At 41.6% G+C, this 23,163-nt stretch overlaps 1 protein-coding gene across 3 annotated transcripts in view; it reads right to left on the bottom strand.

The window, feature by feature from the left end:
• TRIM37 (tripartite motif containing 37) overlaps positions 1 to 23,163 on the bottom strand; it is a 146,190-nt gene that overhangs the window by 79,991 nt on the left and 43,036 nt on the right. For all 3 annotated transcript variants that reach the window (XM_073665373.1, XM_073665372.1, XM_073665371.1), the window contains exons 11-13: positions 19,022 to 19,103; positions 13,267 to 13,343; positions 11,347 to 11,526 (exon numbers count right to left, since the gene is read on the bottom strand). In XM_073665373.1, the coding sequence (XP_073521474.1) occupies positions 11,347 to 11,526; positions 13,267 to 13,343; positions 19,022 to 19,103 (339 nt within the window). The remainder of the gene's footprint in view (positions 1 to 11,346; positions 11,527 to 13,266; positions 13,344 to 19,021; positions 19,104 to 23,163) is intronic.

The following is a 23,163-nucleotide window of genomic DNA, read 5'->3' on the forward strand; positions in this document are numbered from 1 at the left end:
TTAATTACCAGGTCCACCAACAGTGGTGTAATTAAAACTGCCAAGTGGAGATGCGCTACTGTTTTTGTGTAACTTCTACAGAAATGATAGGGAGTTATGGAAACAGAATAACACAGCTAACAAAGCGGATTCCACAACTCAAGTGTCACGGGGATACCACAATTGAGGCCAGAAGATCAGTGTCTGGTTTCACAAACTCCTGCACTGGTTAGAAGTACTTCACCAGCTCATTAAGCAGGTTTTTTCCTTGATGGCAGTGCAAGGATTAATCTGTTCAGTTGAAGCTACTGGAACTTTCATACCTGGACTGTCTCAGCTGTTCAGTGTTGGCCACTCCCCTCTGCTATATATGCTCGCCTCTGGCACTTAGGAGTTGCCAATGTTAGTTCTTACTGTCTGGTTTGGAGTTGGATGTGTAGTTCATGGTTGTGAGATTTGTTCAGGAAATTGTTGCTTGGAGTTTTGGAGTGTGCACATCCTCATCCTCTCCTGTTTGGTTTCTCCTTCTTCATCTCCCCTGAGTTTCACTCTGTCTGGTGGGTATATTTTGTAAGATTGTTATTTTCATTTATTCCTATTCTATCTCTGTGTGGGGGAGGGGATAGATAAGGGTTGATTTAGGAGCATAGCAAGCAAGGCATGAAAACCCGGCGTCTCCACCTTTAGGAGTAATCTGGGGGACAGGGATAGACTAGGGGGCCCCTAGTTCTAGGGAACTGGTTAGCGCCCACAGTCTCAAGGCACTGTGACACATCAGGAGTTATGGCAATTGTGTATTTGTGCAGCAGAAAAATCACAAAAAATGCATAGGTTTTTTACGTGCGGATTTTCTGCCTCTAATACAATTCTATGGTAAAATTCTGCAGGTAAAATAGAGTACTTGCAAGAAAAATTTACATGTTGCACTTTTTGAAAGTCCACCAGTCAGTTTCTGCAGCGTAAAAAAAACACACAGAGGGCAGGAGATTTCTGTAAGTCCCATACTATTTGCTGGGTCAAGCAGAGTCAAAAACTCATCGTGGGAACTTAACCATAGGGATCAGATCCCCAAAAATCAAGTAATGGTATATCAAATGGTATATCCTACAATACACTATTGGTTCATATGATGGGAATAATCTTTTAAATAAAGGATCATATCCAGTCAAAAAAAACCCTACTAAAATAAGCAGCCTTATGTACCATTTTCCTAAGTAGATAGAGCATTAAGAATGCAGGAGTGGGGTGTGTGGTCTGATAGCTGCCTGAAAGGAAGCATCTCTCGACCCTCCACCCTGAGATAAACCTGCACCCTGACTAATCTGTCACTGGAACGGAGGAATCAGTAGAGCTTCACTTCAGGAATAACCTGCAGCAGCAGTTTTGGAGTGGTGCTTCCTCACAGCTCAGTGTTTTTGTGCTGAGGCCTACACTGCTGCTGAGCTTTGTGGATTCTGTTCACTCAAGTGTGTAGTAGCTGCTCCTGCAACCTGGTGAGAGACTGAAAGGTGGAGGAGAATGGTGAGGGTGAAAACCAGGGTGCTGTGGTGTATTCACATCACAAATACTTAGGAAAAGCTGGGTGAAGTGCCTCTCATCACGTGGAGCCCTGTATAAAGAAGGACCTAGTGCTTCTCCTAATCCATATTGCACAGTGGTTCAACAGTGCAGGTACAGCGTCCTTCTTCAGCAGTGATCCTGATCTGTGGCTGCAGACAGTACAGCTTTGAACAGTGGAAATGCCTCTGTCTGTCTTCAGTTTATGGACGTTCTTACAGGCAATTTTCTCTGTGCTGGATTTTCTGGATTCTTGTTTAATACTGCCACCTGCTGGTGTCTAACAGTAGCACAGCCTATATATTAAACAATCTACTCAGCCATTAATATATTGCTGAAGCTGGTCTCAGTTTTTATTGGTTAAATTTAGGAGACAGCTGACATTGCTATGGAAAATACAAAGAAAAAAAAAAAAAACTAAAGGGGAAGTCCTCCCAATTTGACCAGTCTTGTTAATCAGATACTGATTCTAATGATGGGATTTCCCCAGAACAATAGACTATTGCTGCGGATAACTCCTCCACTTCAGCCAGCGCGCTGATGCATAGATCTGCTGCTGCTAAACAAACTGGGGCAATACTCCAGGATCCTGGATGATTTGCATGGTTCCAAGCCTCCTTCTGCCTGTAGACGATGAATTCTTAACTTCTTCCCAACCGCATTCTCCTCAAAGATCCTCTTGCTCCTCTACCAACATTGACCAGAAATTTGCCCAGATTCTGTCAGCAATCAACACCTGACAAGCCATGTTGGTAACTAAAGTGGACAAACTTAGGCAGGACCTTAGTTTTCTGCTAGTCGTGTTTCAGAATCACAGAGAGCACATCAGACAAGTGCAGAATCTCGGATGTAGAGAAAACTCAGAGGCCTATGCCGGCTCAAATTACAGAATTGCTTCTAGTGAAAGAGCAGATGATTTTGAAAATCAGCTCAAGAGAACTAACATCAGGATAATGGGCCTGCCGGAGAAAAACCAAAGAACTAATGCCGTATCCTTCAACGAAAACTGGTTAAAAGATCTGTTGGCTGCAGAAGTCTTCTCACCGTTCTTTACCACTGAGAGAGCACATCGTGTTCCCGCAAGACCAGGCCCTCCTGGTAGCCCTCCTAGGCAATTATTGGCTCGACTGTTGCATTACCGTGACAGAGATGCCATACTCGAGGCTATTCGCCTTAAAAGGGTGAGGTGCTGTACAACAATCGGGTCTCCTTTTACCCAGATGTCTCAGTAGCTGTCAGAAATCAACGTACTCAATTTGCTGAAGTCTGGTGTGGGTTGAAGTTGCCCCTTGTACTCAACGTGAGAATGACTGAGGGAAAAAGATCCCACCATTCCGGCTTCTTCACTAATGGCTGTGTGGACTCTTGGACGTTATAAAGAGCTCAAGTGGGTGTACTGATCAGGTTTATCTTACCCAATCCTAACTGATTTAACCTTATATACCTTTGATTTCTAGGGTCACATATTTGGGATTCCCAGTATGTATTTGTTCTCAGGTTTTTCTGAAAGACTGTAGTTCTTCAGATCATTAGTGTTTATGGTGTAGGACTATGCTACTTAGTGTTAGACAGGGTAAAGCAGGAATAATGGTATTCCTTGTTACTTGATTGGGAATGTTATTTTTGATAATTACACATGGTTTTCTGAATGGTATGATGTGTAATTGGTTGTGTATGGGGATTGCTTCCATCTCTGGACTTCTCCCAATTTTCCACCTTTCCTTCACTCAGTGATAATGTCTGGGTCAGATACATTTTTGATGCTTTGAGATGACGACTCACTGTGCTGAGCTGGAATGTGAGAGGGCTTAGCTGAAAATTTAAAATAGTCATTGCAATGCATTTTGTTAGGAAACAAGCGCCACATATCATTCGCTTACAGGAGATTCATCTCACAGACCAGAAGATTCTAGCCCTAAAGAGAGCCTGGATTGCAACAGATTACCATGCCACTTACTGTAACTATTCGCGGGGGAAGGGTCTCCGTTCTAGTGACCGAATCCCTCCAACTTGAAATTACACAGGTTGCATGTGATCATTTCAGAAGGCATGTTATGGTACACTGTACACCAGGCAATTTTTCTTTTTTACTGGTTAACATTTACGTGCCCCCACCTTTTGACGCTTGCTTTTTCGGAATGGACTTCCCAAAATGGTTGTGTCATTTTCACCTAGCCCTGTATTGTGTGTGGGTGAGTTTAATGCAATTTACTGATGCAACTATACACCGTTCAGGTGGTCCGGACACGGCTTCTGTACATTTAAAAGGTCTGGTGTTCAGCTCTTCAATTAACGGAGCTATGGCATTGGAAGTACACCGAAATACAGGCCTTTTCTTATTATTCAATTGTACATACATCCCTTTCCAGGATAGATCTGGCCTATGCATCTCTCGGTCTTTTACCGTCAATTCAAGCGGTTATACGCCTAGGGGAATTTCTGATCATTCCGCATTAGTAGTTAGAGTGAGGAGAGGTCCCCCAAATAGTTCTAAAATCTGGCTTATCCACCCTGCCTGGCTAGATTCCCCAGCGGTTTCGGAGGCAGTTTCACTGCACATGTTGACTTCTGGGCACACAATACTGATCACCCAATCCCATCAGTCATATGGAATGCCTATAAGGCAACAATTAGAGGGGCATTTATTTCTGATGTTGCTGGGCAGAGACGCATTCTTAAAGATAGGGAGATGTCTCTGACTACTGAGGTCCAAAGGGCCGACCAAGTATACACTGCTAATCCCCAGCCCTCGTGTAAGCAGCAATGGGCCCAGGCACAAAGTGAATTACTTATTCTGACCGAGGAGAAGACTCAAAAGAAATTTCTGGCGAAGGAGGCTGCCATTTTTGAGGTTGGAGATAAAAATTGGAAATTATTGGTTTACTTGGCTTATGCTGAGCGGCCTCCTGTATCCATTCCAGAGTATCAGGAATCCAATTGAGGAATTACATACCGACCCGCATTTGATTAATGAGATTTTTCAGGATTTTTAATCAAGATTTGTACGCTTCTAAATGTGACCATCCCTCCCAGGTTGTAAACTCCTTTCTATCCGGTCTTCCCCTATGTCGCTTGTCCCATAAGCAATCAGAGGCACTAGATGCCCTGATTAAAGAAGAGGAGATAGAGGATGCTATTAAAGCACTGCCTTCTGGGAAAACTCCCTGAACCGATGGTTTGGTAGGGGATTTGGTACAAGACTAATTGTGATTTGGTTAAACATCGTTTGAGTTCTAGGACATCATTTTTATGCGAGGGGAGCTCCCTGACTAGGGAGGCACTGGTAGTGGTCTTACTGAAGCCAGGGAAGGACCCCATGTCTCATGTCTCCAGATTCTTATCGCTCTATTTCGTTAATTAACACAGACATTAAAATTCTAGCTAAAATTCTTGCTTTGAGACAGAGTTGGGTCTGGTCATCATTAATACATCCTGACCAAACTGGATCCATTTCAGGTAAAGCAACAGACATTAACATTCAATGGTTATTCTTAAATATAGCAACTGCCCGTGATGACCGCTCTCCAGGTTTTGTTATGCCCTGGATGTATGTAAAGCCTTTGACTCTATTGAACGGCAATATTTGCATTCACTATCATGAATGCAGCACCTCTATTTTAAACAAAGTAGAAAAATTGGGACCAAACTATTATACTATTCTCCTAGAGTAAGAACGTGAACTAACTTGGATATAGTGCAAACGTTTCCTTTACAAAAAGGCAGGGATGCCCCTTGTCTCCTCTGCTTTTTGCAGTGGCTATTGAGCCATTGGCCTGGCTAGTCGGCAGGCTCGGGACATCAATGGTTTAATCAGAGTGTCCTTAAGAGAAAAAGTCTCTTTATATGCAGATGATACCTTAGTACAACCCCTGGCAAAAATTCTGGAATCACCGGGCTCGGAGGATGTTCATTCAGTTGTTTAAAGTTGTTGAAAAAAAGCAGATCACAGACATGGCACAAAACTAAAGTCATTTCAAATGGCAACTTTATGGCTTTAAGAAACGCTAAAAAAAAAATCAAGATTAAAAATGTGGTACTCAGGGTAATTTTTTTCAGACCAAGCAGAGGGAAAAAATTATGGAATCATGAAAAAAACAAACACACAAAAGAACACTCCAATACATCACGAGTATTTTGTTGCACCACCTCTGGCTTTAATAACAGCTTGTAGTCTCTGAGGCATGGACTTAATGAGTGACAAACAGTACTCTTCATCAATCTGGCTCCAACTTTCTCTGATTGCTGTTGCCAGATCAGCTTTGCAGGTTGGAGCCTTGTCATGGACCATTTTCTTCAACTTCCACCAAATATTTTCAATTGGATTGAGATCCGGACTATTTGCAGGCCATGACATTGACCTTATGTGTCGTCTTTCAAGGAATGTTTTCACCGTTTTTGCTCTATGGCAGGATGCATTATCATCTTGAAAAATGATGTCATCCCCAAACATCCTTTCAATTGATGGGATAAGAAAACTGTCAAAAATATCAATGTAAACTTGGGCATTTATTAAAGATGTAATGACAGCCATCTCCCCAGTGCCTTTACCTGACATGCAGCCCCATATCATCAATGACTGTGGAAATTTGCATGTTCTCTTCATGCAGTCATCTTTATAAATCTCATTGGAACGGCACCAAACAAAAGTTCCAGCATCATCACCTTGCCCAATGCAGATTCGCGATTCATCACTGAATATGACTTTCATCCAGTCATCCGCAGTCCACAATTGCTTTCCCTTAGCCCATTGTAACCTTGTTTTTTTCTGTTTAGGTGTTAATGATGGCTTATGTTTAGCTTTTCTGTATGTAAATCCCATTTCCTTTAGGCGGTTTCTTACAGTTCGGTCACAGACATTGACTCCGGTTTCCTCCCATTCGTTCCTCATTTGTTTTGTTGTGCATTTCCTGTTTTGGAGACATATTGCTTTAAGTTTCCGGTCTTGACGCTTTGATGTCTTCCTTGGTCTACCAGTATGTTTGCCTTTAACAACCTTCCCATGTTGTTTGTGTTTGGTCCAGATTTTAGACACAGCTGACTGTGAACAACCAACATCTTTTGCAACATTGCATGACGATTTACCTTCTTTTTAGAGTTTGATAATCCTCTCCTTTGTTTCAATTGACATCTCTCGTGTTGGAGCCATGATTCATGTCAGTCCACTTGATGCAACAGCTCTCCAAGGTGTGACCACTCCTTTTTAGATGCAGACTAACGAGCAGATCTAATTTGATGCAGGTGTTAGTTTTGGAAATGAAAATTTACAGGGTGATTCCATAATTTTTCCCTCAGAATTGAGTGATTCCATAATTTTTTCCCTCTGCTTGGACTGAAAAAAATTACCCTGAGTACCACATTTTTAATCTTGATTTCTTTTAGTGTTTCTTAAAGCCCTAAAGTTGCCATTTGAAATGACTTTAGTTTTGTGCCATATCTGTGATCTGCTTTTTTTCAACATTAACCCTTTCGCAACCTTGGGATTTTTCGCTTTTGCATTTTCGTTTTTTGCTCCCCTTGTTCCCAGAGCCATAGCGTTTTTATTTTTTGGTCAATATGGCCATGTGAGGGCTTATTTTTTGCGGGACGAGTTGTACTTTTCAACGCCATTACTAGCTTTACCATATCGTGTACGGGAAAAAAATTCCAAGTGTGGTGACATTGCAAAAAAAGTGCAATAGCACACTTGTTTATTTATTTTTTTTTTACCACATTCACTGAAAGCTAAAACTGACCTGCCATTCTTATTCTCCAGGTCACTACGAGTTCGTAGACACAAACATGTATAGGTTATTTTTTATTTAAGTGGTGAAAAAAATTCCAACATTTGGTTAAAAAAAAAAAAAAATAGTGCCATTTTCTAAGACCCGTAGCCTGGTGAGGGCTTATTTTTTGCATGCCGGGCTGACGTTTTTATTGATAACATTTTGGGGTAGATCCGATGTTTTGATCGCCTGTTATTGCATCTTGTTGCAATTTTGCAGCGACCAAAAAACGTAATTCTGGCGTTTAGAATTTTTTTCTCGTTACGCCGTTTACCGATTGGATTAATTCTTTTTTTTATATTGATAGATCGGGCGATTCTGAACGCGGTGATACCAAATGTCTATGTAGGGTTTTTTTATTATTATTTTAAATGGGGCGAAAGGGGGGTGATTTAAACTTTTAAAAATGTATTTTTTTTCACTTTTTTGCATGCTTCTATAGTCTCCATAGGCGACTAGAAGCAGCAACTGTCCGATCGCCTCTGCTACATACAGGGGATCAGCAGATCCCCTGTATGCAGCAGAAATGGTCCTGTGCTATGAGCGCCGACCACTAGGTGGCGCTCATAGCGACCAGCTCATGACAACCGCAGGCGTCTGCTGCAGACCCTGGGTTGTCATGCCCACCCATCGGTGACCCGCGATCACGTGACAGGGTCGCCGATGGGCGGGGCTTAGGAAGCTTCCCAGAAGCGCGTGTTAAATGCCGTTGTCAGAGATTGACAGCGGCATTTAACATGTTAACAGCCGCGGGTGGGTCACGATTCCACCCGCGGCTGTTGTGGGCACATGTCAGCTGTAAGAATCAGCTGACATGTGCTCTGTTCAGTGCGGGCTCACCGCCGGAGCCGTCACTGAACCGGGGGATTACAGCCTGTGCGTACTAATAGGTCACAGGCTGTAAAGGGGTTAAACAACTGAATGAACATCCTCCGAGCCCGGTGATCCCATAATTTTTGCCAGGGGTTGTATATCTGGCAGACATCAGTCCTTCCCTGACTTCGCTCCTAAGGTTGGTGGATGAATTTGGGTCATTTTCTGGTTTAACCCCTTTACGACCTTGGAAGTACGAGTACATGCAATGTCATATCCCTGCACTCCATGAGGGCTCCGGTGCTGAGTCTGCATGTTTTCCAGCACATGACAACTGATCTGTACAGCTGACATGTGCCTCTAACAGCCACAGTTGGAATTGCCATCCACCCGCAGCTGTTAACTAATTAAATGCCTGTCAATCTCTAACAGCAGCATTTAACTCGCGCTTACTGGAACCACGTCACTAATCCCGCCCATCATCCATGTCACATGATCGCGGTTTGCCGATGGGTTGGCATGACAACCCGGGGTCTGCAGGAGAACCCTGCGGTTGTCATTGCCGGGATGCTATGAGCGTCGCCCAGTGGCTGGCGCTCATAGCAAGTGAGCATTTTTCAGCAAGTGAGCTAAAGCCCTGTTGTGTGTAACACAAGCGACCAGACTCTGGTCTCCTCCCATGGAGAGTATTGAAGCTAGTGAAAAGTGTAAAAAAAAAAAAATAAAAAAAAAAGTTTAAAAATTAAAAAAAAAAATAAAAATATGAAAAGTTCAAATCACCCCCTTTCGCCCAATGAAAAATAAAAAAAAATAAATCAAATATACACATATTTGGTATCGCAGGGTTCAAAATCGCCCAATCAATATATAAAAAGAATTAATCAGATCAGTAAACTGTGTAACGAGAGAAGAAAAAAAACGCCAGAATTACGGGTTTCTGGTCGCCGCAACATTGCAATAAAATGCAGTAACAGGTGATCAAAAGATTGTACCTTCCCCAAAATGGTATCAATAAAAACGTCAGCTCAGCGCGCAAAAAATAGGCTCTCACCGAGCCCCAGATCCCAAAAAATGTAGATGCTACGAGTCTTGCAAACTTTGTATTTTTTTCACCATTTAAATAAAAAAGAACCTATACATGATTGGTATCTAGGAACTCTTAATGACCTGGGGGAATCATAATGGTAGCTAATTTTTAGCATTTACTGAGCATTGTAAAAACACAATTGTGAAACTGCACTTTTTTTGCAATTTCACCGCACTTTAAATTTTTCCCCCATTTTCCAGTACACAATATGGTAAAATCAATGGTTTCATTCAAAAGTACAACTCGTCACACAAAAAACAAGCCCTAACACGGCCATATTGGACGGAAAAATATAAAAGTTATGGCTCTGGGAAGAAGGGGAGCAAAAAACGAAAAATGCAAAAACCCAAAGATGGTAAAGGGGTTACAGCTTAATTGGCAGAAAAACATTCTTTTCCCTCTAATGCCTTGAAACAGTTTGAGCCAGACTCGAGATGTTTGTGTACCAGTAGCTGATAATTTTAAGTATTTGGGGATTATTGTTTCTCATAAGGTAGAACAATTTACTGCATTAAAAGCTGATCCTCTAATAGAGACAGGTAGGCAACTAAAACATCTCCCTCTAACTCTTATTGGACGCATAAATCTCTTTAAAATTATATATTTGTCCAAAGTCTTTTTTATTTCATTCCTCCCCGGTTATGATTACTAGAGGAGCATTTCTTCTCTTGGAAAGTTTGGTGCGTACCTTTTACTGGCTAGGGAGCTCCCCTAGAATAAGTTTATATAGTTTGCAAGTAACTTATTCATTTACTTCCTAACTGATTAGTTAGTGTATGCCCATTGGTGGGTAGATATCGACATGAGCAATGTAGCGTTGATGGGTTCTTATGAAGGGTTAACTAGCCTACTCTATAGATATAACAGTATCATCAGCAGCAATCCCTCTAAAAACAGTAGCTAGAGTGTGAGCAAGAGCACAGAATATATTGAGAAGTTTGGAAAAGTCACTAGTTTCTCCTTGGGTGCCACTTTGGTTGAATCCTCACCTTCCACATTTATATTCTTAGCCTGATGTGGTCCTCTGGGCGAGGTACGGTGTCAAATTCACCTTTCATATTTTCTCAGATACTTGCTTTGAAGATTTCCAAGCTAGATATGAGGTTCCTGATACAGCAAGTCCCTATACATACAACTTCATCATGAAGTGCATACACAGTTTGGGAAAGCAACAGTATACCTTGGCTTTTCAAAATTAGAAGAGATCTAATTTACCTAAACCCCTCACACAAGCATATTCTCTTCTCCAGTCATCTGAAATCAAGACTTATGATAAGGCTTATGTGAAATGGGTGGCGGATATACCAGACTTGACTGTTGAGGAATGGGGAGAGGTGGAAGATACATTTTATTTCTCAGGGGTGAGTGTTTAGAAATTTTGTCTGGATCAAACAGTCCCTAGCAGAGTTTACTACATTCCGGAAAGGTTGAGGAGGTTTGGGATGGCTCTGGATGATTTGTGTTTTCATGGTCAATGAGTGGTGGGCTCCTTTCGGCATTCAATTTGGTCCTGTCCAAAAATTCTTCCATTCTGGTCTGTGCTACTTGTCCCCCTGGTGTTGTCCCCTAAAGTGTGTCTGTTGGATATTATAGATGAGCTTATTGATGGGTCCTATGATAGAAATCTAAAAAATAGTCTGTTTTTCAGTGCTAGAAAAATAATTATAAATTATTTTTATAATTATAAGTAAATGGAAGTCCCCTGTAAGCTCCACTGACTGCAATTAGTGAATTAAATATATTCCACTATATAGAGTCCTCTATACAAATAGGAGATGTGCTTATATGTTTGATAAGGTATGGGGACTGTGGTTAGGAATAGCAGACCCTGCCCAATAGCATTCCCAGCAGAGTCTTCTGTATATTTAGTTCCATCATATGTCTGTATAAGGTGTTAATGACATTTCAGGGGGAAAGGCGATGGGCATGGGGACCGGTATGACTGTGTTGTATATGAGGTTGCATGTACTAAGTATGTATATGACTCTTTAGTTGTTAATAATTTCATTGTTGTTAAAAAATAGAAAAATAAATAAAAATGCAGGCGTGGCATAAGAAGTGAAAGAGAGCCTGGTAGTAACTGGTGCCTTGAAAGACACAGGCAGGAGAAATTAATATCTCAGATATAAATGCAATTAACATACATACCTTAAAATGACAGTGTCATTCGCACGGTTCAGATATCCTTCATTAGCGAGTAAGTCCAGGCGAAAGAAGCGATTATATCCCCAGCACTCGCCTACTTCAAAATCAGATGCAAACTCTCGAATGATGTTTTTAGCAGGATCATTGGAAGACTGATGTACCATTTCCACACGATACTCATACCTGCCAGGGACAAATGTCTGATGACTAAATACAAACTGAGGATCGGAATGGCAAATGAAGAATGATAAAATAAGCTAAACAAGAAAATGGTGTTGTACAACCTGTCATAACAGATTACCTGAAGGGACCCTGATCAACACTTATGAACTAATTATATGGCTGCATCTGTATGTTGATTACAGGCAACCTGTCATGATTCCTCTGCTCAGTGTGTCTTGGATGCAGTGAGCGACAGCTCAGTTGTCCAGTCTAGTGTAGGGTCGTACTGAGCTGTCGGTATTTTTGATATACAGCTCAGCCATCCATTCAGAGTCTGGGAGGTGCTGAGCTTCCTTCAGATGTTCCCTGGTCTAAATGATTACCCAGCTACTTAGCTAAGTCGCCAGTCCCAGATCTCTACTAACCGTAGCATTTACTTGGTGGTGCTTTGCCTTGTATTCCTGTGCTCTGTTTGTTGATCTATTGCTGGCTTACCTTGCTCTGACCATCCGTTTGCCTAGCCCCTTTGCTCTGATCCACTATCTTCCTGGTATCCCAGACCTCAGACTTTTACCTCAGTATGCCTTTGTCTTTTCCCTTTTGTTTACTAAGTGCTCTCTTGGTATCTGCCCTGGAATGTTTGACTACCCTGCCTCACAGCTTGTCCATGAGTAGTGACTAATGTCACACAACCCCATTGTGTGGGGGAAGGTTACTGTGTATAGTATTACTCAGCTTTTCAAACTTTTCTCTGATATCCAAAAGGACCTTGACTAGTCCAAAAGGTGTGCACTACAGCCGGGATAGTCCAGTCCCTTCTACTGATACCATGCCCACTGAGGCGTAACTGTGATCACCAATCCAGCCTCAGTCTCTTCCCAGAACCTTACAGTTCCTTGTGAACGCTGTGATTTCTTGCATGCGAGGTGACCTCAAGACTGTGGCATATACGTCGAGGTCCACTGCACATGCCCGAAGTCGTGGCATTCACAAGCAGGCGCAGAACAAAATTCTTGGTGGAAAAGGTAAGAGCAGATTGGTGGACACAGTCACGCCTCAGTGAGCATGATATCAGCAGACAGGGCAAGACTGCTCCACCTGTAGTGCATGCCTTTTCTAGTCGACTAGTCAATGTTTTTTTGGATATGAAGCTAAAGAAGCTTGAAAAGTTGAGTATAACTATATACTGTAAACTTCACACACACAATGGAGGTTGATCAGCCTGAAAAAACAGCCACATAATTAATTTCTAGGTGTTGATCCAGCTCCCTTTAAAAAGGAGCAGCCTATTTTTATCTCCTCAAACCATTTCACTGGTCTCCTGAGAATAAGACAGGACAAGAGATGCACTATAGAGCACCCAATAAGTTTGGCGGTACAAACCAAGCCCTCGAGAAGCAGAAACCCTTTCTGCTCTGGTTGAAAACAGTAGATTTTGAGCGGGGAAAGAGCCCTATTTGATACCCATTTGCCATAACAGAGCATATGCAAATGGGTTGAGTAGAGAAGCAGTGCATCAATTAAAAGAAATGAAATGTAGCCTGAGATACTAAACTTTGGATAAAGAAGTGCTGTATAAGAAAATCACAGTACTGATTTGTTTCAGGATTTCCAATTTAAACTACAGAACTTATCGACCTTAGCAGGTTACATTGATAACAATAGCATATGAAATGTACTACAAAAAACCCTAAGGCAGTAACAGAAAGCAGTGTTCATAGACCAGACAACACATTTATCACACAGAATAGAAATACATACTTTGAGGTTTCCGGAAGGCCAGCAGAAAGTTCAAGGAAGACAGATAAATAGTAGCCCCTGACAACTCCATTTCCATCCTTTGTAAGAAAATAAAAAGTATTAAAAGTCTGAAAAAAACATGGTATAGGTTATTTTCAGGTCACAGCAGAAGAGAATTTACTGCACATGGTCACAAGCACATGTTATAACATTCAAGGACAGGCTTCTGTACGTGAAACAAGGGGGTGGTCATATTAATTCTATAATTATTGTCACCCTAGACTGTGATTTGCTGATTAAAAGGTATTCTGGAATTTATTTAGAATGACATTTCCTCTAGTTATTTTTCTTCTATTCCTGGACAACACCTTTAAGAAAGGCAATTATAAGAATGGTTTCTCGCCTCTTAGAGAAAAAAAACTGCCTGTATATGAAGACTTAAAGGGATTGTTTATCCTCGGTGTACCTTTTTTTTTTTTTATCTTAAATGCATGTATTTTGGAATAAAAATCATTTTTGCAATTGGGTTTCATTAAAAATTTTGCACAGTGTGCCTTTCAATTGGCTCGGTTACCTTGCACATTCAACTTTGATGTTGCCTATAGAAGGCAAACAATGCAAAATTTTTAATGAAACCTAATTGCAAAAAAATTGTGTTAGCCCTAAATATATGCATTTAAGAAAAAAAATTTAAAAAAAGTCTCCAAAAGTGAACTTCTTTAAATCGGTTGCCTAGCCCTACGTTTTTCTGCAGGATAGGAAATTAGGAGTAGAGAGACACTCATCAGAGAGTGCAATGGTGGAGGAAACCATCTGACATGGTAGACATGGTAGAGTCAGGGCTTGCTGGAAGGTACAGAGAAGCTTCCCCAGAAGAAAGTAAAAGCTGCTCTCCATGACCTTCATCAATAGAGTTTAGCTGTGGATCTCCAACACTGTCCACTCAACTAGTTGGAAAAAATGCAGTCTGCTTCAAAATGTTTAGAAAGAGACCCTTCGTCAGGCTTACTATAAGCACAAAAACATAGTACCATATAAGAAAGTATCACAGATACACAAGTAGAACAAGCAACAAATAATATGCTATACATACAAAACAGGTGATCAAGCATGGCAAGTAAAAAAAATAAATCAGTAAACTGGATACTCGGGGTATGGTCCTACAACTTATAACTAAACAGTCTATCAGATTGAGCAATCAAAAAACAGCAATGTGGAGAAAAATTTTGTGAACCTCCGACTTAAAAGACTTTGTATGCACATATCCTAAAACTATGCAGGTACAAAATTCAGACACCTACAAGTCGCACAGATATTACGGGCAGGCTGGTGCTGCATAAAGCCTCATCTAGATGTATGTATTGTTTCATGTACCCCCCCATATCAGTTTTTTATCAGTGATTTTCACGTATGGATACATAACAAATGTTCTCCTATCCTTTGCAATGTTAATCACAGTTAGTACAGGAACTGCAAAGTGATGCCATCTGTGTGCTGAAGGGGATTTTCACAGACCCATAGACTTGTATGAGTAATTTTCATATGTAATAGCAGGAAAAAAAAACAAACAAACCACACATATCTCCATGATTTGTACATTGACACTTTGTCTGCAAAAAAGAACAAAACAATGGACATGTGAATAGCCCCACAGACTATAATGGATACATGTTCTATCTGTGAAAACCATGGATAGAACAGGTATGTGAGTAACAGATGTATGAATGAGGCCTTAGCCTTTTTGGCTGCGTCAATGTCCGGTTGATTACATACTCTTCTGGGGTTTGCCAAGACTTTCAACATTTCGTAACATTTGTAAGGTAAATGAAAAATAGGCAGTAACAATGGATGTGGTTGTGTGAGAAAAAACTCATATCCCTCTCAAAAACGTGGCAGCCACTAACAGCAGCACCATTGGCACTGCTGGCACCAGCTATCCCATCAGTAGTAGTACCAAACGCAGGTCACACTTGCCCTTTTTTGACAAGCGTATTCGTGGAGATGGAGGGGGTGGAAGGCATAATACAGTAGAATATGTCTCTTCAATCATCTCAGTCACAACAAGATGATGATACCTCTGACAGCAACACCATCAGCTTGAGTCATTATTCCGCTAAGTCCCTCTCCTCCACCATAAAACAAAGTTGTACGTAGAGGAATTTCAATCAACCATTTCTGGTCTGCCACTCAATCCCCTAACCTCCCTCAGGGCTTAAAAAAAAAAAAAAGATTCTGCTCCAAAACAACTTCTTACAGTTGATTTGTTGGAAGAGATGAACAGTCAATCTTTGTGCTCAGATGACATAAGGCTGGAAGAGAAGTTTGAAATTTCTAGCGGTGTTGCTAGCTAAGGCGGTGGTAGCACCCTGAGCCACAGCAAATCTTGAGGTGGGAAACAAACTGGGGGGGCAGATATCACACAGGATGACTCCTAGTCAACAGCAACTGGGCAACCTAGTAAGTGACAATGCCTTTTTGGGCTGCCATGAAATTAGAAGTAACGTGCTTGCGGCATGGTATGCACTCTCAATTTAATCAATAAGCTTATTTTTTTAAATATATCTGATGGAAAGAGATTGTGATCAGTCAGAAAATTGTGTGGGCAAGTCAACTGTTTTTAAGCGGCAAACAGCCAACATGGTTTGCAGCGACCGGCAATGATATTATTTTCCATCACATGTAGCACAGAAACTAGAGCTTGTGTTACTTAGAAATCTGCCATTGGTAAGTGATGTGGGCCGCGTGTCACTACAGCAGTTGAAAGTGGGTATAAAATTATTAGTCCTCCATGATGTCTCCACTGCTCCTTAAATTTTTACTAAAATTCATTTTTTTTTTGGGGGGGGGGGGGGGGGGGGGATACCCTGCATATGGTAAGACCCAAAGTGATAAATTGCTGTAAAGCAGTAAGCAAATTCTTGGTATTCCATGATTTTTGTGTAAATAGTGATTTTGGAGATAGGGTGAAGTTCCCAGGTAGAATCCTGAGCAGGTTTGGGCCCCTGCTCAGAAGTGGGAACATAAAAGGCTCTGGCAGTGTTTCTTTATTTCTATTCCCAGTATTCACTATAAAAACACACATCAGGTAACTTAGAAGAAAAGTGAACTCTGCTCAATGCATTGTATACAGCTTTAAGACGTGGCAAATTGATATTAAACAGTTATCTTGAGAAAGCATCGCTTCAAGAATTTCATTTATTTTGGTAATGGCCAATTCTTTTGATGATGGAGTATCCATTGCCAGCTATGTAGCAACAACATCACAATTTTGCAATACAGGTTCTTCACTCAGCAGTGTCATTATTTGGCACCAAGACACATGGATTGAGAGGATTCGAACTGTGATTTTGTTTCCCATGGTCTGGACAGCATGATACCCTAGGAAAGTATCATTAATAGATGAGGTGACAATGACACTGTGTGTGTCCTAAGAAAGATGGCAGTCATAGTCTAGGACCGTGTATTCACAGTTTATAAAATGCATGGTCAATTAGGTGTGCACAGACCACATGTCTAGGCAGGTGAATTAGGAGTTGGTCCTCTGGCAGGAAATCTCAGAGTTTTTACGAACAAACAAAATGGTGACCACATAGGACTTAGGACCCAATTCATTAGAACTTGCAGTTTGTAGGAGTAGGATGTGGAAAATGTATTAAGAGGCATGGCGCTGCCTTGCAAGAAATGCTACTCCAGTCAGGAATTGGAGTAACATTTTTGGAAGGAAAAAAAAAAAAAGACTGCCGCCACTGATAAATTTGATGGGTGGTCGTAGCCATGCCCCCTGCCCAGCTCCGCCCATTTTGTGAAAACACCAAAAGCTGCACAATTTTTGCTTAACTCCTCATTATACAACAATTTTGTGACTTTTCAAAGTGTTTAATGCAAGTTTTCTAGCGTAAACATTTTGATTGTTAAAATCGAGGCCGAAGAGTAATAATGTTTGGGAAGTTTGCTAATATTAAAAAGTGTGAAAAGCCTGTCAATGCATTACTATGGTATTGTTTGTGTTAAAGAGCTCGAAGGGGTTCAATCCAGTCATATGAGACATAAGAGTGTTACATATTTTTTCTTTGCAATTATAGGCTTAGCAGCACCTGAGATTGGCAGCAAATATAAAAAAACATAAAAGCTGGTGTGACGACATAGCTTTTAATCTTAACTAACCAGACATCTAAATTCAGTAGGCCAGGAGAAAAACACTATTATTTTTATGTGGACTTTTGAATTTGTGTGTTTTTTTTCTCCAGGAGGGACAAGAGACATGGACTTTTGTCATAAGTCTGAATATTGACTTCTCTTGTAGGTTGAGTTTATATTTGTTAATTGATAAATAGCTGTTATTTACATCTTTTATCAGTTCCTACAGTTTATTTTAACGTTATCTTTGCACAGGGTCATTGAACAATGCTGTTTGCTAATTACATGTTGAACCAGGCCAGCTAGCCTGTTGATCTGCAGAGTAATGGAAGCCAAACTATGCAAATTGACTAAATGCTCAATGAGACATGAGCCCCTGCCACCCCCTACCCTATGAATGATGAGAAACACCTTCACAAAATGACAGCCAAGAGAGACTGAGAGGGAGAGTAACTCTTCAGAACAGAAGCTTGGTAGCATGGCTCCATCCAGAAGAACACAGATTTGGATTCTACAGGATGCCAGCCTAAGGGAACACAGCCCTGGCTGGAAGGATACAGATCTGCCAATGACTATCACAGAACCCATACATTTGGGGAAACCAGTTTGGGACGATGAGGTCACCTGGTCCCATGGATTTGTTGTTTGGGGTTGCCAGTTGGGACCCTCCAGTCACCTGGAACCCATGGACACGCTTGGAGAAAGCCAGGTTGGGACCATCTGGTCACCTGGTCTCATGGAGATGTTTGGGTTAACCAGGCTGGGACCCACTGGTCACCTTGAACCCATGGAGACGCTTGGAGAAAACCAGGTTGGGACCCACCAGTCACCTGGTTCCAAGGATATGTTCGGAGAAGCCGGGTTGCCACTGGTTGAGGTAGTTGGCCCTGGAAGTCCCAAAGTTGCAGCTGCTCTATTCCAGACGGGCCAACGGAAGGGTGAGACTAATTTTGCACCACCTTGGGTATTTGCTGGGACTGTTCGATATGGTTATTGTCGGTTTGGTGATTCAATAAAGTATTGCCACACTGTTTTACCATCCCCCTGTGCTGTCTGAGTATTATTATGCCCACGGAATACCCTGTGTCTTCATAGCTGGCAAATTTGAGTTTCAAAGATTCAATCATTTCTACTGATATCTTTTCTATCTGTTAAGCACATTATTGTTGCTTGTTCTACTTTGTGTATCTGTTATAATTTCTTACATTGTACTATGTTTTTTAAGTTTACACTCAGCTTGACGAAGGGTCTGTGACCTGAAACGTTGCCCTCGTAATATACTATACACATAAATGCCATGTGTCTTTTTGGATATGGAGAAAATAAAAAGATTTTGGAGGTAAACCTGCTAATATTGGAGTGCTGCTCCATCTTTCTAAATGTTCTGAAGTGAGCAAGTGGTCAGCTTTAGCGGAACGTGCCCCCTGGCTCTACCTATACTCTATACAATTGATGCTTCATTATGTTGTCAGGATTCTTCAGAAAGAATAGCGCCAGAGTCTATGCAGCCATTTCTCCAAATGGGGGTAGAAGAGCTACAATTATTATTTTAATGTCATGAAGCCTTGAAAATCAATCAGTTAATTGGGGTAGGTGGTTATACAAAATTGAATTTTATGATTTACAGATGGTAGCCTACCGGATAAACCTTTAGTCTCCAACAGAGGCCTGACACCTGTAATGGAGGACTGTATACAGGGTCAGCACGTTGGCGTAGAGTGCTGGAAAATAAACAGGAAATATATGTTAGAATGCGATATAGAAAAGTAAAAAAAAAAAATCCTCCATTTGATGATGAAGAGCTTCTTCATAAAAGCTTTATTAAAGTACATTTTACCTCCTATTCAGATTCTTTAGAAACGAATGGTCAATTAACCTAATGCACATACTTTGCCATCTCTACCAGGCAAGTTCAGATGCCAGATTTTTGCAAAAGCTTTCGGTCAGAATTGGTCTTTCTAGTTGCTAGGGTAAACCAATTACTAATGTGATGCAGCATTGAAAATCTTAGCTATGTCAAGTCATTGCAGCCCTTTCCATCCTCCAGAAAGAAAAAAATAATGTTTGTTATTTTGTTTTTTTTTTAAAGAAGAAGTTAAAAAATACGCCTAAACTGATGACCAGATGGGACGACTTGTCTCAGATCCTGTCAACAGCGACCTGGGCGAAATTTTTCATGTAGAACTAGAAACGCAGTGTAATAGTGGCTGCAGAACAGAATAAAATGTGTTTTGTTTCTATTACGCCTCTTAGTTGAGGAGATAACAGCCCTCAAAGTATTTGGCAGCTAATGACTTAATTTACACTAAGTTCAAGTTGTCATTAGAGAGTTTTCACTGTGGGCGTGTACTTTTTACCCCTGAATGATGTTGACCAATCATAATCAAGCAACACTCAGATAAAAAAAGAGAACACCCCCTGTGTGATGTAATGACAGCTCACTGCAGAGCGAGTACAAATTGCCATGAGCACAACAGACATAAGAGTGGGTACTGCCAAATCTCTGGACAGGCAGTGTGGGGCAGGCAGCAGTACAGCAGAGCTATGACAGGGGGAGAGCTGATATCTGTCACAATACAATCCCTTCTAAACATTGCAGTGCTGCCCCTCCTCCCCAATGACTGTTAGATGAAAACTTAAAAGGCGTCAGTGATGACACACAGGTCTTCTAAGCTCACAGCGAGTTGCAAAAGTTTTCGCTTTCTTTTTCACTTTGGTGGATGTTGTGGAGGGATTTTTCTTCACCATGGAATGGATTCTAGGATCAACCATCCCTGCTGCCTTCATTGGACGTCCAGACTTTTTTGAGTTCCCAAGCTCACCAGTGGGCTTTTTTTTTGCATAATGCACTAAACCAAGATGTCAAACTCAAACACAGAGGGCCAAAAATTAAAAACTTGGACGTCGCGGGCCAACCCGTATACAGTATAATGGACCACACAAAGCCTTCCATACAAAATAATGGGCACCATATAGTCCTCCGTACACAATAATGGGCCCCAAGTAGGGGTGGTGGTTCTGGTGTCGAGGAACAAATAAAACCATCCTGCAGGCCAAATTTGGCCCACGGCCCAGAGTTTGACACGTATGCACTAAACTGTTGATTTGGCCATTCCTAACATTTCTGCTCTCTGATGGATTTAGTAATTTTTTTCAGCCTAATGATTGTCTGTTTCTCCGACGTGGAGAGCTCTTTTGACCTCTTGTTGTGGGTTCACAGCAACAGCTTCCAATGCAAATGTCAAACCGGTAATCAGCTCCAGATCTTTTACCTGCTTAATAGATGATGGATTAATGATGGAATACCCCATGCAGCCCATTAAAATACATCCTAATTGGAGTAAGTGTTTAAGGATTACAGCTTTTTAACACGTAGCTGCCCCTTTATAAAAGGGAACAAAAGTAATTGGACAATTATCTCAAGAGCTCTTTAATGGGCTATTCCATCACTAATCCATCATTAATTAAGCAGGTAAAAGGTGTGGAGCTGATTCCAGATGTGACATTTGCATATCTTATCTATCTATCTATACACACGGGTTCCTATGACATTTAGATTTACACAATTTGGGAAAAGTGAAGTGCCCGAAATATGGCAATACTTTTTTCCCTCTTTTTTCTACACTTAGCTATTTAAGTTTGAGAAAAAGGAGTTGATTTAAACTAATAGTTTGTCTCTTAAAATAGGTTTTTTAATTTTTTTTATATTTATAATTACTCCCCATAGGGAGCTTGAAAACTATGATCACTTACCGTATATACTCAAGTATAAGCAGACCCGAATATCAGCCGAGGCACCTCATTTTACCACAAGAAACTGGGAAAATGTATTGACTTAAGTATAAGCCTAGGGTGGGAAATGCAGCCTCTACTGGTAAATTTCCCAACCCTACTAAGGCATGGCCCTCCTCACTCCCAATCCTGGTAAAGCATTGCCCCCCATCATTGCACACATGAAAAAAATAAAACACTTGTACTCCCCTTCCTCCCCTCTGCTCCAGCGCTGCGTCCTGTTCTGCCAGCAGCTCATCTCAGCATCAGAGCAGCACATGACATCACTGCCATGTGCCCTCAGACGCTGAGGTGAGCTGCGGGGATATTCACTCCTCTCCACGCCAGGACTAAGCGAGTGGAGAAGAGTGAATATTCATACTCTCTAATAGCAGGCACACAGGAAGCCAGCGGCTACGACTCATACTGTGCGCGCTATTGAAGAAAATAAATATTCACTCCTCTCCACTCCCATGGGTGTGGAGAAAAGTGAATATTAATTTCCTTTAGCAGCGGACACACGTGGTAGCTCCAGCAGTTGACTACTGCCTGTGCACAGCTCCTCCGGCGCCGCAACCCCCTACCCCCACCTTCGACAGCCGGAATGTAAGTATATGCTCGAGTATAAGCTGACGGAGGCTTTTTCAGCATAAAAAAATGTTGCTGAAAAAGTCGGCTTATAGACGAGTATATACAGTAATCAGATTTAGAAACTGACAACCACAGCAGAAATGGGGGTCTTCAGCAGGCCTCTGGCTGCCATGACAACCCAATGGCAGAACTGATGGTCGCTTTGACACCAACATTTAAAGGGGTTGTAAGATAAGATAAGATATACTTTATTTATCCCGGAGGAAATTGCGGTATCACAGCAGCAGAACACAGATCTCGAACATGACACATATGATAACATAACATTTGGAATGCTTTAGACATTGCTTTTCAGACATTTGTTAAACACCCCCATAGCTGTTGGAACAAACGATCTCCTGTATTTTTCCTTTTTACACCTTAGTTGTATTAGGCGATTGCCGAATGTGCTCTTCTGTTTCGCAAACAGTTCATAAAGCGGGTGTGTGTTGTTGCCCATTATAGCTCTGCACTTCTTCTTAATCCTATCCTCTACCACCTCTTCAAAAGTCCCAAGCTGTAGGCCCACCGTCGCGCTAGCCTTCTTTATAAGTTTGTTGAGCTTGTTGGCGTCAGCAACACGCACACTGTTACCCCAGCAAATTATTGCCGCAAAGGTGGCACTAGCCACAATGGATTGGTAGAACACCTCAAGCATTTTGCCACACACATTAAAAGACCTTAACTTCCTTAGGAAGTACAATCTACTCATCCCCTTCTTGTAGACCTTCTCCATGTGGCACTTCCAGTCTAGCTTGCTATCCAGGTAAACCCCCAAATATTTGAAACTGTCCACCATCTCCACATCCTGACCGTCGATGGTAACAGGTAGGCATACCTTCTTGCACCTTCCATAGCTCATCACCAACTCCCTGGTTTTCTTAACATTTAGTTCTAGATGGTTAGCCTGGCACCATACTACAAAGTCCGCAACCACCCTTCTATATTCCTCTTCATCCTGGTCCTTCCCAATACCGCCAACTATCACAGAGTCATCCGAGTACTTCTGGAGGTGACAACGGTCTGATTTATACTGAAAGTCAGCTGTGTACAATGTAAAGAGGAATGGCGACAGCACTGTTCCCTGCGGGGCTCCGACACTGCTCAGTACACTATCTGATGTAGCCGTCCCCCACCTAACAAACTGTGGCCTATCCGACAGGTAGTCAATTATCCAATTCACAAGTCCCTCATCCACCGCCATTTTAATCAACTTTCCACGCAGTAAGAGTGGCTGTAATGTGTTGAACGCACTAGAGAAATCAAAGAACAAAGCACGCACTGTGGTTCCATCATTGTCCAAAAAGGAATGTACTGTTTGTAGCAGAGACGCTACAGCATCGTCCACCCCCAGTCCCCTGCCGGTACGCAAACTGAAGA

Source organism: Phyllobates terribilis, unplaced genomic scaffold, assembly GCF_046119375.1.
Source record: "Phyllobates terribilis strain yellow unplaced genomic scaffold, ASM4611937v1 Scaffold_2__4_contigs__length_985480577, whole genome shotgun sequence".
Lineage (NCBI taxonomy): Eukaryota > Metazoa > Chordata > Amphibia > Anura > Dendrobatidae > Phyllobates > Phyllobates terribilis.